Below are 17,095 nucleotides of genomic sequence, written 5' to 3' on the forward strand. Positions count from 1 at the left end.
TTTGTTAGAATCTCCTTCAGTCTGATTTGACCAATGTTTCCCATGATTAGATTCAGATTATGTATTTTCGGCAAGACTCCGGATTTCTAAAACTTTTCTCAAGGATCTTTTATAAAATCAAAGCTTTTATATAGTTGAGTTATTGTTATTATCATGATCTCAAATAGAAAAGCCCCTAAACATTCTTGAAAACATTTCACAAACCAAATTTTATGAGATTATCTAATTCTTTCTTGACACAGAGACAAGTCAGAAAATATCCCTTCTAAAATAAATACAGATTATTGGACTCCCAGTATTAATTACTAACTGGCAAATTAGAATGTTTCTCATCTGAAGGAGTGCCTAAAAAATTTACTGAGAGAAGTAAACACTCTGGGTATAGCATAACCCGCTCATCTAGCAATCAAAGGTAAAAAAATTTTTTTAAATTAAGAAATATCCCTTAGGAAAAAATAACTTCCGGTATTTTCATTGTGAACCTTCTAACTTTTTAATTAATGTTTTCACCAATAAACATTGATAAAAATACCCACTTCATGGGACTTTTCTGAGGATCACATAAGAAAGCACCTATATAGTCAATGACATACAGTATATATTCAATAAATGTTTATTTTTTTCTCTGTAGTCTCCCCTAGCTACTGTACTGGCATTAGAGAATGACACCGAATACTTACTAGTTAAAATATAATTCATTTTCTCTATTTGAGTTTTGCTTTTGTAGTTTAATAAACATATTCAAAAGCTTAAACAACATCTAAAAATTAAGTTTACGTTAGATGATAAGTATGCTTTAATATCTTATAGTAACTCTACAGATGCTGTACAAGCTGAAAACATCAAAAGTGTTTGAAAAGCAGAAGGTAGGAGAAGGAAAACAAACATGTGAAATTGTAGAGGAAGATCCATTTGCCATTCAGATGATTTACTGGTGTCCAGAAAGCAGAATATTCTGTGTATCAGCAGTATCAGCATATGTCATAATTTATAAATTCAGCAGACATGAAATTACAACAGAAATAGTGGTAAGTTATTTAAAATTTAACTTTCAATCTAAAAGTTTTTAAAATAAAATGTTTTTCATAGATTTGTGTTATTATTTGGTATGATGTTTAGACATCACGTGTACAGCATGCATCCAGTAATACAATTCATAGGATTTTTAATTTCTATTGTTACTTAATATAACAGATTAAAAAATAATTTGGCTAAAAAGGCCAAAAACAATTATTTATAAAAACTTAAGCTTTTTTTCCAATGTCAAAATGTACTCAGTATTTTAAGTTAATCTTGCTACAAATTAAACATGTCATATTTTTCTCATTTTTCTTTTTTATATTATACAAGTTGCATCTACTTGGCCAAATGAGTCAATTTCTTTTGTCTGCTTATTATCAATACTAGACCTTTAGTATTATCTTTAAAATTTATTTGCTTTTCATGACAAATAAAAATTGTGTGTATTTATAGTGTACAATATGATGTTTGAAGAATCTATATGTGTGGAATATATACCTATTAAATGTATAGATTTTAGGAAGACATTTATTAATTTTAAGTCAAATTAATGAAGGCTTTATTCTATACTTAATTTTTAAGAAGTTTGATTTTGTTTTCTTGTAAACTACTATAAATGATTATTTCTAAACTACAATTTGGTTATTTTTAATGATTTTCTATCTAGTAACTTTTTTAATAGGAAAGAAATAATTATGGGACAAGTCTTGGGATGTGTCTAGTCTTAATTTTTAAATCAATGAAATACTCTATTTAAAATAATGGTGCTCTTATTAAAGCACCTATAGATAACTTTCCTTCCCTACCCTATTCAGAAGGTAAAAATTATTTACTATAGGGCTTTGTATAAGTTTTATTACGTCAATGGCTAAAATGAACCATCTCTCTTTTATAGTGTATAAGAGTCCAGGCTTTGAAGTCAGATAAACCTAGATTTTTACTTTAGCTTTCCCACTGAATACCTGTGTGACTTTGAGCAAGTCACAAGTCTACTACTTAGTAGCAGAGTCTGGTTAGGATACAGTTTCATCACCTATGTAAATTCCCATGTAAACAAACAAACAAAAAAATGGAATGTAAAAATAATCTGGAAATACTAATACCAATTTTATAGCATTCTTATGATGATTATATAAAGACATTATCATAATGAATCAGTAATTGGTAATTGTATTGTCACCACTAGAGTTCTTTTTATAGTTTTAAGATGAAGATGAAAATAATTTTGGTAATATTGCTATATTCACCACCCTATAATGACATTTTTTTGGAAGCAATTGTTTTCAATGTCTAAAATGCTCATTTTTACATTATAAAGCAAATATTTTTTCTAAAATCAATTTTACTTAAAGCATTTAATATAGTCATGAAAAATGTAGTTTGAAAACATTTTTAGTTTAGAATTTGGGTGATCAACTTTTATTACTATATAAAAATTATTTTTTGTTAAGTAATTTTGACCAAGCTGATGAAATTAAACAAAAGATAAGGTAATTAACCAACCAAACTGTGTAATATTTTTTTGGAAAATTTCTACTGAATTAATACAGAGGAAAAATTCAATGAAAAAAATTTTAACCTAAAAAACACTGTACAAACAATGGTTTTTTTTATACACAACAACAGATTCTACACCATACATCCACATAACCACATAGATCCAGTTTAATTTCTTTCACTGGAATAACCATAACCAATTTCTCATTTTATTTTATCACATATCAAATTATAACCTTTACTTTATCTGAAAGAATATATGTAATTTAAAAATCTCTATCTCCATTGGTATATATAATTTTTATATAATTTTTTATAATTCCAAAAAATTTTATAATTTTCTACTTTTGTGATTGCCATTGAATAATCATGTAATTCCCTACTTAATTCAATTTAGGATCCTTCTCAACTTTAGTATAAATTGAAATAAAATTTATTAATCTGAAATAATTATTAATAATTTCTAAAAAGTTAGTAGATATTTTAATGTGATTAATTATTATTATGACTTAGATTAAATTAAAACTTGATTTTTTAAGTCATTAGAGGTACGACTTCAGTATGATGTTGAAGATATTATTACCCCTGAACCAGAAACCAGTCCTCCGTTTCCAGATCTCTCATCCCAGCTTCCTTCTTCAAGGAGTCTTTCCGGGAGCACTAACACTGTGGCTAGCGAAGGAGTAACAAAGGACAGTATCCCATGCCTCAAGTAAGAGTTGCTACCACATTTAAGACAATTTCTTACATTAATGATATAATTCTTTGAACCATGACAAATAAAATCATTCTTCTCTCTTAATAAGTTGTCAAGTGATCTATAATTCAGTGAGGGTACCTTTATCTTTTCTTTGAACATCTATGAAGAGGCACAATATTTTCATCCTTCATTTATTTATTCATATATTTCTTTCTCACAAGTATTCTAAAGAAAACATGTCTTTGATAGAACTGAAAGTTTGGAGGGGAGAAACTTGGCCACTTGCTTGGTCCAATTGAAAAAGTATGTTTATGGAATTTATGCTACCTTCTTGTAAGAAAAAAGAAAACAAAGTTTACAAGTACCTTATGTTAGAAAAGAAATTTTCTCCTAATTGCTAGTGTACTGCATAATATTTCTTTCTTTTTTATAACTAATCCTATTTGTTAATAAACTATTTCTCTCGGTAGATCTAAACAAAGTTTAGAATCATATCAAATAAAACCTAAAGTTAAAAGCCCATAGTAATATTTACCTTAATTGTTTTTAGCGTTTTTGGTGATAGTTAATAAATTACTACTTACTGTTTCTATACCATGAAACTAAATGTTTCTAATGTTAACTGGTTGGTGAATTAAGCTTAAAAGAGGAAGTTCTCAGAGCCATATATGAAAATATCTGCATCCACTAATCAGGTTACTTTAGACAGCTAGTTTTCTTACACTAGATGAGGGTTAAGCTAGTTATCTTAGGAAAACTCTTAGGCAAAATTTAGGAATGAGATTTCAGGAACAAAATTCATACAATTAGCTTCTCTAGTTTTGTGATCATTGATTTTCCTTCCAAAAATTTTCGGATAAAATACAAGGGAAAAAAGGAGATATGTGCATGTATTACTAGGAGGAAAATTTACAAAGAGCAAGCATCATCAATAAAATTTTAGCCAGTGGAGAACACTCATAATGTTATAATTTTATATATTTTATTTTCTCTGTGTTATCTTTGCTTCACTTAATTGATTTCTATTTTAAAAAGGAAAAAAAATTCAACAAAGCTCAAGAAAGCATTGTATAGATTGATTTATTAACTAATAAGTTCCATCATTAAAGTGTGACTCTTTTAATGACTTAAATATTTTTCTATAAAACTTTTTAAAAGTTAAGGTAGGAATTTAAAGTTAGGGATGAGAGAGAAAAAGTGATGAGATCAGCCATTATCTGATACAAGAGAGAAAATAAGCAGTAAAAATTGTTGAATTATATTTCTATGGACACATTTGATGTTGATTTAAAAAGTAGTAAAGGCAATCTTAAGGGTAATTAAGAGAACCAAAGGGAAAAAAAATAAGTATAATCCTATATTGTGTAGTTACCACCCAAGGACCAAATAGTAAACCCAATTTAAGAATATTATTTTGTGAATTACATTATATTATGAACAATTGTTGAGTTGCATACTATTCATACTTTCCTAAATTATATGTAGGCATTCATCCAGGTCACTTTCCTTTGCTGAATGTAGACTCCTATTTACATTAGTGAGTAAACATTTTCATTTTAGCGATATTACAATTCTTATCAATATTCACATGCTTGTGCAATTATTTGAATTTTTTTTTTTTTTTACTTTTTGCTTATTGTGCAAAATGGATAGTCATCATGGGCTTCATTAAGAGAGTGAGAACAAATACTTAAAGTAGGTGTGGGAGTTAGCCAAAGAATATCTGGTAGAACAGTGGTCCAAGCAGAAGGAATAGCTATAGCAAAGAACTTGAAGTGCTTGGCATGTTTGAGGGACAGTAACAAAATCAACATAGCTAGAGTAAGTGAGGTAATAAGATGCGAAGTCAGCTAGATCATAGCCAAATGTAGGCCATTGTAGGGACCTTTTTTTTTATTTTAAATAAGAAATGGGTAGTCATCATAGGTTTTACATCAAAAAGTGACCTGATCACATTTAAATTTTAAGTAGACTACTATAGTGGATCTGTTGAAAATGATTTGGGGATAGAAGGTAGGGTAGAAGCTGAGTGACCAGTTAGGAAGTTATGGAGTAAACTAATTAGAGATGAATTTAAGGGCTGCCAGATGTAGCAAATAAAATACAGGATACCCACTTAAATTTGAATGTCAGATAAACATCAAACCCTTTTTTGTATCAGTATATCCCAAATGTTTCACTTGTATACTTAAAAAAAAAATCTTTTAATCCTTTATTTAAAATTTAAATATAAATGAGAGTCCTATATTTTTATCTGGCAGCTTTTACTAGGGCGGCAGAGTAAAGGAGTAAAAAGTAGTCATGTTCTGGATATATTTTAAAGATAGCATCAATAGTATTTGATAATTGGCTGGTGAAGAAGTATGAGAAGGATGAGAGAGGAAGACTTACTTTAAGGTTTTTATAACTGAATAACTGGAAGACAAAGAGTTGCTATCAATTGGAATAGAGAAGGCTATAGGTAGAGAAGATTTAAAGGAAGAGTAGAAAGTCAGGTGTTGGATAAGTTAAACTTTGGGCAGTAAGTTTATGGTTAGTCTTTTTATTGTTATGCTTTATAACTTACATATGTGTAACAAACATTATTTTCATAAGAAAAATAATTTAAAATACTTTTCTCAAAAAACAAATGATGAAGTCCAGTTAAATTTGTAGATTTTAATAATGAAAACCTACTTAAATAACCAAGTAATCAAAACTAGTTCAATATATTTTGGGAAGCTAGAAGATGCTGTCCACCGGAGTGCTGCCCCAATGCCTGGTATTGTATTTTTCTGCAGGACGAACCTGTATAAATTCTTAAGGTAACTTTGAACATGCTTCTCTTTCTTCTAGTGTTAAGACACGACCAGTGCGGATGCCTCCAGGATATCAAGCAGAACTTGTTGTTCAGTTGGTGTGGGTAGATGGTGAACCTCCTCAACAAATTACTAGTCTTGCTGTAAGCTCAGCATATGGAATGTAAGTAATTAAACTTTCTTTCTGATTTGCATCATTTAACTTATATTTTTGATATTTTTTAGGTGTTCTTTTTAAAATACTTAAGTGAAGTCCTAAAAATAAAAGCCCTTACCTGAATTTTTATGAGATTGAACATGGTATAAAGAAAAATCATAATTTAAACTTAAACTATGGTTATTTGTTCTTTTTTGATCTCAAACTTATGATGTCATGTTCTCACTGTTGTTATTAAGAGATTGTTATGATGTTATTACACTTACACTTTTTTATTTGTGTGTTTTTATATTTTCTGTTCTTTTTCTCTGTATATAGCATTTTGGATACTTTCTTTTGACTTGCCTTTTAGAGTTCATTAATTCCCTCTTCAAATGTGTCTAATCTGATGATAGATTCAGAGTTTAGTTTCACTTATCTTATTTTTCTGTTCTAAACCTTCTATTTAATTCTTCTAAAGTTTCCTGTTCTCGTCCCATGTTATAATTCCTATCTTCATTTTCTTGAATATATTTAATGTAGTCTTTACATATGTTTTTGATACTTCCATATTTGGTATTTAGACTATTACTTTTTTTACTTTGAGGGTCATAATATATTATATACATGTATTCCAATTTGTTTAGTTGCTTATGTTTTTAATTGAATAATAAACATTATAATTTAAGGTTCTAGGTAATTGTTATCTTCCTCTGGAAAGTATTTTCTGTGAAAGTTTAGGCTAAGAGACTATAGGAGGCTCAAAACAACAAATTCAATCAGACATAAGATCTTTGAAAGTTGGATTTTATTCCCCTCAAAGTCTAATTTTATTCCAATTAATCCTTATTCATATGCTGTAGCCTTCCACAGTGGTTGTGTCAAACTATATACTCCCACCAACAATATTGAGAATACCTGGTTTCTTATGGCCTTTCTAACAACAACATGTAATCAAACTTTAGTATGATTTTCTTATATCTTAAGGGAAATTTAATAATTTTCTTTCATTATGACATTTCTGTTTCTATTCTTTGTCTATTTGTCTGCAGAGTTGGCCTTTATCTTAGAGATTTGTGAAATCTGTTTATTTATTAGAAAGTTAACTTTCTTTATGATATAGTTTGCAAATATTTTCTCTACTTTTGTTTGCTTTATGATTTTATTTAGGATTCTTTCCTATGCATAACATTTAAAATAATTCTATTTATTAATTTTTCTTTTATGGCTTGGATTTTGTGTCATACTTAGAAAGGCATTAACTTTAAGATAATAAAACATAATAAACAATGGTATGGTTCCTCTAATGTATTTATTATTTTATATATTTACATATTTAATCTATCTAGAATTTATTTAACCATAAAATATGAAATATGGATTAAACTGTATTTTTCCCTGATGACTAAGAATTATGCCAATACCACTTTCTGAATACATATTTTTCTACTAATTTAGAATCAAATTTTATCAAAAAGTACATTTCCTTGTGTATTTTGCTATATTTCTGTACTTCTTAAGCTAAGTGTGGTGAACCCCAAGAGAACTCCTTGAAGCCAGTAAGGAGAAGTACATGAAAAAAAGTCTTATCTTTGTGTTCCTGGAGTTTTCTGAATGAAAGTGATAGGATATATATGAACATAAATGTTGAATGCTTGCTTCTTGGCTAGAAAATTCTATGGTAAGAAAGGGGCCAGTAATAGGTGATGGAAGAAGGAAGGGACTGTGAAAAACTTCTATTATTTAATATGGTAAGAATGAATGATTAAGCTCTAGCCCAAGAAATTACCATGGAAGATGGCTGGGGTCAAGCATTTTCATGCTTGAAAGAGGTTGACATTAAAGAGATTTACCTTCAAAGGCAAAGGACATAAGAATTAAGAGGCTCTGGAGATGTATCATGTATTCTATTTTGGAATAGACGAGTTAGAAAACACATTGCCTTACACATCCCGTGTAAGGCAACAGTGGAGGTGACACTCACCACAGAGTCTCTGAAGAACCTATAATTCTATGAGGAAAACATCTCGGACACCCATCTCCTAGAGCAGTGGTTCTCAACCTTCCTATGCTGCAAACCTTTAATACAGTTCCTCATGTTGTGGTGACCCTCAAACATAAAATTATTTTCATTGCTACTTCATAACTATAATTTTGCTACTTCGTGAATTGTAATCTAAATGTCTGATATGCAGGATGTATTTTCATTATTACAAAGGGGTCACAACCCACAGGTTGAAAACCGCTGTCCTAGAGAGATTTACTTGCCCAAAAAATAAAATCCCAGTTGATGTGGCTACTGGAGTAAATTCCACCAAGTTTTTTTTTTTTTTTAATTAAATTCCACCAAGTTTTAAAGAAATAAATCATGCAATAGTACATAAAAATTTTCCCAGGATTTATGAAAGATAAAGTCATGTACATCTCATTATGAGGCCAATATAACTTGATGCAAAAACTGGAAAAGACCACTACAAAAAGAGAAAATTATAATTCCATATCACTTATAACAGATGAAAAAGTCCCAACCAATACATAAATAACTCTAGCAACTAAAAAGGATAACATAACCAAATTTGGTTTACAGTAGGAATGCAAAACTTCGTTTAACATTTAAGTGAAGCAGTATAATTTACCACATGAACAGGATAAAGTAGAAAAATCAGAGCTGCCATGAATGCATAAAGCAAGAGCATTTGATAAAATTTAGCATTGATCTATGATTTTTAAAGGAACTATAACAACTATAATTTTTAACAACTATAACAAGAAGAAAAAAAATTGTTTTTGAGATAGAGTTTCACTTTGTTGCTCCCAGTAGAGTGCTGTAGCATCACAGCTCACAGTAACCTCAAACTCCTGGGCTTAAGCAATTCTTTTGCCTCAGCCTCCCAAGGAGCAGGGACTACAGGTGCCCACCACAATGCCTATTTTTAGAGACGAGGTCTCACTCTGGCTCAAGCTGGTCTTAAACCTGTGAGCTCAGACAATCCAGTGCCTTGGCTGCCCAAATGCTTGGGATTACAGGCGTAAGCCACTTTGCCCGGCCTAGAAAATTTTCTTAATCTGATAAATTACAGCAAATATCATACTCTATCGTGAAATACCAGAAGTTTTACTTTTGAGATTAAAAATAAGAGAATTGTCTTAGTCCATTGATCTTCTATAACAAGATACCTTAGACTGTGTAAGTTGTAAAAAACAGAAATTTATTGCTCACACTTCTGGAAGTTGGGACATCCCAAGATCAAAGTGCTAGCATATTCGATTACTGGTGAGACTTTGGTCTCTGTTTCAAAGATGGTACCTTCTGGCTGCATCCTCACATTGTAGAAGGGGCAAACAAACTCCTCAGGGCTCTTTTGTAAAAAAACTAATATCAGGGAGGGAGCAAGATAGCGGCTAAACAACAGCTTCTTTACAACTGGGAGCAGTGAGATTGGGGAGAGAAGACTCCAGGCATCTCTGGTTTGTCCATAAATGTCCCTTTAGGAACTCAGGGAGACAGCAAGAGACTTCTGGCCCCCAAGAAGAGGACAAAAGAAGTGGAGAAGTGGCAAGCAATTGTGTTCATTTGGTCTGAGGCCGTGGCTGCTGCAGCCATACCTACAACAGCAGTGAGATTACAGATAGGCTTTCCCTGTGGGTTGTTTTGTTTTTTTGGACTTGGGTACTCAGTTGAATTACCTTGGGAGAACTTGGGCAAGGGTGCAGGTGACTTTAAGCATTGTCTAGCATCTGGGACTAAGCAGCTGGACCAGAATGGACCTAACATTGTTTGGCTGTGGGCCACACGCACAGCCATTGTGGGAGAATTGCTCATGCAGGCTCTGCCCTTAGGGTTGCAAAGTGAGGCGCCGGCTTGGGCGAGTGATCTAGTGACTGTGAGCAGCGCCAAAAGCTGGGACTGAGACTCCAGGGAAGAGGGGAGCTTTCAGTGTTTGGCAGTGGGAGGGCTGCCTTGCAGCCTTGGCCCTCAGGGACATAGAGTGAGGCCAATTTTGGTGCACCAGATAAGTGGGCAGCTACTTAGGAGAGATCCCAGTGACAAGTACATTCTTGGGAAAGCTTCTGCTTAGCCAAGGTTTATGGTTTAAAGTGTCTTTTAAGTGGGCTGAGGAGATTCAGGCTCTCAACCCTGTGGGGTTTGAGGGCAAAGAAGTCAGCAGAGGCCTTCAGTCTCCATCTCATACAGGTGTATCAACATTGTGATTAGCATCTCATACTCCAGAAGATCACCTGTTGCCCAGACAGTAATCAGTAAGATATATTTACTGCTTTGGGTTTTTTTCTTTTTTTATTTCAACATTTTTCTCCTAGATTTTTCTTTTTTTTAATTTTCTTTCTTTCTTTGTTTTACTAGTTTAAATATAATTTTCCATTGTTGCCTTCTTTAATAAGAGCTTCATTTTTGCTATTGTTTCTGCCCCTATTATTTGGTTTTCCCCCCAATTTTATCCCTTAAGGTTTTCTATTTAATGTTTTAGTTTGATTTATAGTATTTTTGTCTTTCCTCTCTATTTGGTGGAGGTAGGGTACCATATCTGCTCAGACTGGCAAAGAGCTGCTGACCTCAAGGGAACCACCCAATGCAGCACCCCCAGAGGTTGGGGGTTTTTAAGGTGTGGGTCAAAGTACTGTGCTGTACAACTTTATTAGTCTTAACTTCCTCTTTCTGTGACTCTCTTCTTTTTGTCAATATTCCTTTTTACTCACCCTCTTTCCTTTCTCTTTTTTCTTTCTTTTTTTTTTAATCTTTTTTTCCTTCTTGCTCTTTAATCTTCTCATCCTTTTAGTCCTGTACAAAAAGGACTCATCAAAACCTTAGGCCAGAGGCACGGTAACTTAAAGAGCAAGAGGAAGTGAAAGGAAAATTAGAGCAAGGAAACAGATAAGAGAAAACACTTATGGGGAAGAATCAGCAGAAAAATCCTGGCAACATGAAAAACCAGTTCAGAGCACCCCTCCCCCCCAAATAACCATGAGGTAGCTACTGCAGAGGATTCCACCTATAAAGAAATGTTAGAAATGACAGAAGGGGAATTTAAAATAGAGATGATGAAAACAAAATCAATAAAGGAAATTGCTGAGAAAGTGGAAAATAACCAAACAGAAATACAAAAACAGAATCAAATAAGAGATGAACAATACGAAGAATATATAAAGGATATAGCAGAGCTGAAGGAATTGAAACAGTGAATTAGAGAACTTAAAGATGCTATATAAAGTATCAACAGCAGATTAGACCATGCAGAAGAAAGAATCTCAGAGGTAGAGAACAAAGCTCTTGAGATAACTCAGATAGTTAAAGAGGTAGAAAAAAAGAGAGAGAAAGCAGAATGTTCACTGACAGAGCTATGGGACTTTATGAAGCATTCAAATATACAAGTTATAGGTATCCCAGAAAGGGAAGAAGAATGCCCCAGAGGAATGGAAGCCATACTAGAGAATATTATAAATGAAAATTTCCCAAATATCACCAAAGATTCTGATACACTCCTTTCAGAGGGATATTGGACCCCAGGTCGCTCAGCTCAGATAGAGCTTCTTCAAGACACTCTGTGATGAGCCTGTCCAAAGTAAAGACAAAGATTTTGCACTGCCAGGAGTAAGTGCCAATTGACCTACAGGGGCAAATCCATCAGGGTGACTGCAGACTTCTCTAATGAAACTTTTCAAGCCAGAGGACAATGGTCATCTACCTTTATTCTACTTAAACAGAACAATTTCTAGCCCAGAATTCTATATCCTGCTAAGCTAAGCTTTAAAATTGATGGAGAAATAAAATCATTTACTGATATACAAACATTGAGGAAATTTACCACAACAAGACCAGCTCTGTAGAAAATACTTAAACCTGTTCTACACACTGACCATCACAATAGATCAGCAGCAAAGTAAAAACTCAGCAATTAAAGGACAAAACCTAACTTCCACACTGAGGCAAAAGATAAAACTAAGCAATGGACTCTCATAAAATAACATGAATATAATACTACCACACTTACCAATTATCTCAATAAATGTTAATAGCTTGATTTCCCCACGGAAGAGGCATAGATTGGCTGATTGGATTAAAAACACAAGCCATCCATCTGCTGTCTGCATGAAACACACCTCACGTGAAAAGACAAATTAAAACTCAGAGTTAAGGATTGGAAGACAATTTTTCAGGCAAATGGAATTCAGAAGAAAAGAGGTTGCAATCTTATTTTTAGATACATGTGGATTTAAAGCAACAAAAGTAAAAAAAGACAAAAATGGTCACTTCATATTGGTCAAGGGAAAAATACAACTAGAAGACATTTCAATTCTAAATATTTATGCACCCAAATTAAATGCTCCCAGATTCTTGAAACAGACCTTACTCAGTCTGAGCAATATGATATCCTATAACATCATAATAACAGGGGACCTTAACACTCCTCTTACAAAGCTGGACAGATCCTCTAAACAGAAATTAAACAAAGATACAAGGGACTTAAATGAGACCCCAGAAAAACTGTGCTTGATAGATGCATATAGAACACTCTATCCCCAAATTAAAGAATATACATTCTCCTCATCGGCCCATGGAACATTCTCCAAAATTGATCATATACTAGGACACAAAACAACCTCAACAGAATCAAAAGAATTGAAATTTTACTTTATATCCTCTCAAACCACAAGGCATTAAAGGTGGAACTCAACTCCAACAAAAACGTTCAATCTCATCCAAAGGCATTGGGAATTAAACAACCTTATGCTGAATGACAATTGAGTGCAGGAAGAAATAAAAGAGGAAATCATTAATTTCCTTGACCATAAAAATAAGGAAGACACAGATACCAAAACCTGTGGAATACAGCAAAAGCAGTTTGGAGAGGAAAATTTATCGTTTTAGATGCCTACATCCAAAAAAACAGAAAGAGAGTGTATCATCAAACCCCCAAGCCATCTGATGGAATTGAAAAAAGAAGAACATTCTAAGCCTAAACCCAGCAGAAGAAAAGAAATATCCAAAATTAAATCAGAGATTAATGAAATTGAAAACAAAAGAATCATTCAAAAAATTAATGAAACAAGGAGTTGGTTTTGTGAAAAAAAAAAAAAAATAGATAAACCTTTTGCCAAGCTAACTAGAAATAAAAAAGTAAAATCTCTAGTAACCTCAATCAGAAATGATAAACAAGAAATACCAACAGACAACCAAAGAGATACCACAGATTAGCTCTGAATACTATGAAAAACTCTATGCTTAGCAATTTGACAATGTGAAGGAAATGGATCAATATTTGGAATCACACCCTCTCCCTAGACTTACCCAGGAAGAAATAGAGCTCCTGAACAGACCAATTTCAAGCACCGAGATTAAAGAAAAAATAATAACTCTCCAGTAAAAAAATGCCCTCGTCTGGATGGCTTCACACCAGAATTCTATCAAACCTTCAAAGAAGAGCTTATTCCCATACTGCAGAAATTATTCCAAAAAATTGAGGATGAAGAAATCTTCCCCTAACATGTTCTACAAAACAAACATCACCCTGATACCCAAACCAGGAAAACACCCATCTAAAAAAGACAACTTCAGACCAATTTCACTAATGAATATAGATGCAAAAATTCTTAACAAAATCCTAGCCAATAGATTACAGCTTATCAAAAAAGTCATACATCATGATAAAGTAGGTTTCATCCCAGGGATGCAAGGCTGGTTTAACATATGCACATCCATAAATATTATTCTCCGTATCAACAGAAGCAAAACAAAGACCATATGATCCTCTCAATAGAGGCAGAAAAAGCATCCAAAAAAATCCAGCATCTTTTTGTAATTAGAACACTGAAGAGTATAGGCATAGGTAGCACATTTCTGAAACTGATTGAGGCTATCTAGGACAAACCCACAGTTAATATTTTACTGAATGGAGTAAAATTGAAAGCTTTTCCACTTAGAACTGGAACCAGACAAGGTTATCCTCTGTTGCCATTACTATTCAACATAGTGCTAGAAGTTCTAGCTAGTACAATTAGGCAAGAGAAGGAAATAAAGGACATCCAAATGGGAACAGAGTAGGTCAAACTCTGTCTCTTACTGAGACAGTAATATCTCAGGATATAAAATCAATGTCCACAAGTCAGTTGCCTTTGTATACGGCAATAACAGTCAAGATGAGAGGCTAATTAAGGACCCAACTCCCTTCACCATAGCTTCAAAGAAAATGAAATACCTAGGAATATACCTAACAAAAGAGGTGAAGGACCTCTACAAAGAAAATTATGAAACCCTAAGAAAATAAATACCAGAGGATATTAACAAATGGAAAAACATACCATGCTCATGGCTGGGAAGAATCAACATTGTTAAAGTGTCTATACTTCCCAAAGCAATCTACAAATTCAATGCCATCCCTATTAAAATACCAACATCATACTTTCAAGACTTGGAAAAAATAATTCTTTGTTTTGTATGGAACCCAAAAAAAACCCGTATAGTGAAGGCAGTTCTTAGTAATAAAAACAATGCTGGGGGCATCAGCATACCAGACTTTAGGCTGTACTACAAGGTCGTCAAAACAGCATTGTACTGGCATAAAAATAGAAACATAGACATTTGGAATCGAATAGAAAACCAGGAAATGAAACTAACATCTGAATAGCCACCTAATCTTCGATAAACCAGAAAGAACATACACTGGGAGAAAGAATCCCTATTCAATAAATGGTGCTGGGAGAACTGAATATCCACTTGTAAAAGACTGAAACTGGACCTGCACCTTTCTCCACTCACAGAAATTGATTCAAGATGGATAAAAGACCTAAATTTAAGGCAGGATAAAAATTCTCAAAGAAAGCATAGGAAAGGGCAGTACCTATGGCTCAGTGAGTAGGGCACCGATGCCATATACTGAGGGTGGTGGGTTTGATCCCAGCCCTGCCCATACTGCAATAAAAAAATAGGCAGGGCAGCGCCTATGGCTTAATGTGTAGGGTGCTGGCCCCATATACTGAGGGTGTCGGGTTCAAACCCAGCCATGGCCAAACTGCAATAAAAAAATAGCCAGGTGTTGTGGCAAATGCCTGTAGTCTCAGCTACTCGGGAGGCTGAGGCAAGAGATCGCCTAAGCCCAAGAGCTGAAGGTTGCTGTGAGCTGTGATGCCACAGCACTCTACCAAGGGCGACAAAGTGAGACTCTGTCTCTAAATAAAAAATAAATAAATAAGAAAGCATAGAAAAAACACTTGAAGATATCAGCCTGGGAAAAGATTTTATGAAGAAGACTTCCATAGCAATTGCAATAACAACAAAAATAAACAAATGAACTTAATTAAACTGAAAAGCTTCTGTACAGCTAAGGAGACAACAACCAAAGAAGTAGACAACTTACACAAAGAGAAAGGATATTTGCATATTTTGAATCAGACAAAAGCTTGATAACTGGGATCTATAGAGAGCTCAAATTAATTCACATGAAAAAAGCCAACAATCCCATATATCAATGGGCAAGAGAGATGAATAGAACCTTCTCTAAAGAAGACAGACAAATGGCTGGCAAACATATGAAAAATGCTTATCGTCCCTATCTATTAGAGAAATGCAAATCAAAACCACCCTAAGATACCATCTAACCCCAGTGAGAATGGCCCACATCACAAAATCTCAAAACTGCAGATGCTGGTGTGGATGTGGAGATAAAGCAACACATACACTGCTGGTGGGACTGCAAACTAGTACAACCTTTTTGGCAGGAAGTATGAAGAACCCTCAAAGAACTCAAGCCAGACCTCCCATTTGATCCTGGAATCCCATTACTGGGCATCTACCCAAAAAGAAAAAAAAAAAAATCTTTCTATCATAAAGACACTTGCACTAGACTATTTATTTCAGCTCAATTTATAATTGCCAAAATGTAGAAACAGCCTAAATGCCCATCAACTAGGAATGGATTAACAAGCTGTGGTATATGTATACCATGGAATACTATTCAGTCATTAAAAAAGATGGAGACTTCACATCCTTTGTATAACCTGGATGGAAGTGGAACACATTATTCTTAGTAAAGCATCACAAGAATGGAGAAGCATGAATCCTATGAGGATGAATGAATTTTTATATGAGGACAATTAATGATCTAGTACATGGTGGGAGGTGGGAGAAGGGGAGAGCAGAGAGAGAGAGTGGGGGGGAAGGAAAAGCAAAAAGAGGGAAGGAGGGAGGAGGTGGGATCTTGGTGTGTGCCATACCTTTTTGGGGCAAGACACAATTATCAGAGGGACTCTACCTAACAAATGCAATCAGTGTAACCTGGTTTCTTGTACCCTCAATGAATCCCCATCAGTACCTACTGTTTAATACTTGGGGTTTGAGTTTCAGCAAACTCATTATATTAATTATGGGAATATAATGTACAGAAGGGCCTAACTGAGGCAATGCTGGAAGAAAATTTTAAAATATATGGATTAGGTAAGAAGGAAATGGGGGGAAAAGTCACGGTTATATGAACAAAACATCCAAACACTCAGCAGATAAATTGTTAGTAATTAGGTAAGTTTAACAAGATCACTGACAAAGTCAATGTAAAAATAAATTATATTTTTCTATAACTAAAAATAGTTAGAATATAAAATTGTATAAAATAATTATCTCCTTTATAATAGAATTTTTTAAAAGATGGAAGAGTAAGTCCAACAAAAGATTTTCAAGACCTCAAAACTTACTTAAGATAAACTTAAGATAAATCAAAGAATCTAAATAATGGGCTCAGTGCCTATAGCTCAGTGGATGGGGTGCTAGCCACATACACTGGAGCTGGCAGGTTAGAATCCAGCCCAGGCCTGCCAAACAACAACGACACCTACAACAACAACAACAACAACAAAAATAGCCGGGCATTGTGGTGGGTGCCTGTAGTCCCAGCTACTTGGGACTAGGTGTCTGAGGCAGGAGAATGACTTAAGCCT

At 33.6% G+C, this 17,095-nt stretch overlaps 1 protein-coding gene across 1 annotated transcript in view; it reads left to right on the forward strand.

Moving 5' to 3' along the window:
* STXBP5L (syntaxin binding protein 5L) overlaps nt 1-17,095 on the forward strand; it is a 412,846-nt gene that overhangs the window by 247,010 nt on the left and 148,741 nt on the right. Inside the window, exons 16-18 of the mRNA XM_053565493.1 lie at nt 811-1,028; nt 3,057-3,229; nt 6,053-6,178. Of these exons, the coding sequence (XP_053421468.1) occupies nt 811-1,028; nt 3,057-3,229; nt 6,053-6,178 (517 nt within the window). The remainder of the gene's footprint in view (nt 1-810; nt 1,029-3,056; nt 3,230-6,052; nt 6,179-17,095) is intronic.

Source organism: Nycticebus coucang, chromosome 16 (genome assembly GCF_027406575.1).
Source record: "Nycticebus coucang isolate mNycCou1 chromosome 16, mNycCou1.pri, whole genome shotgun sequence".
NCBI classification, from domain to species: domain Eukaryota; kingdom Metazoa; phylum Chordata; class Mammalia; order Primates; family Lorisidae; genus Nycticebus; species Nycticebus coucang.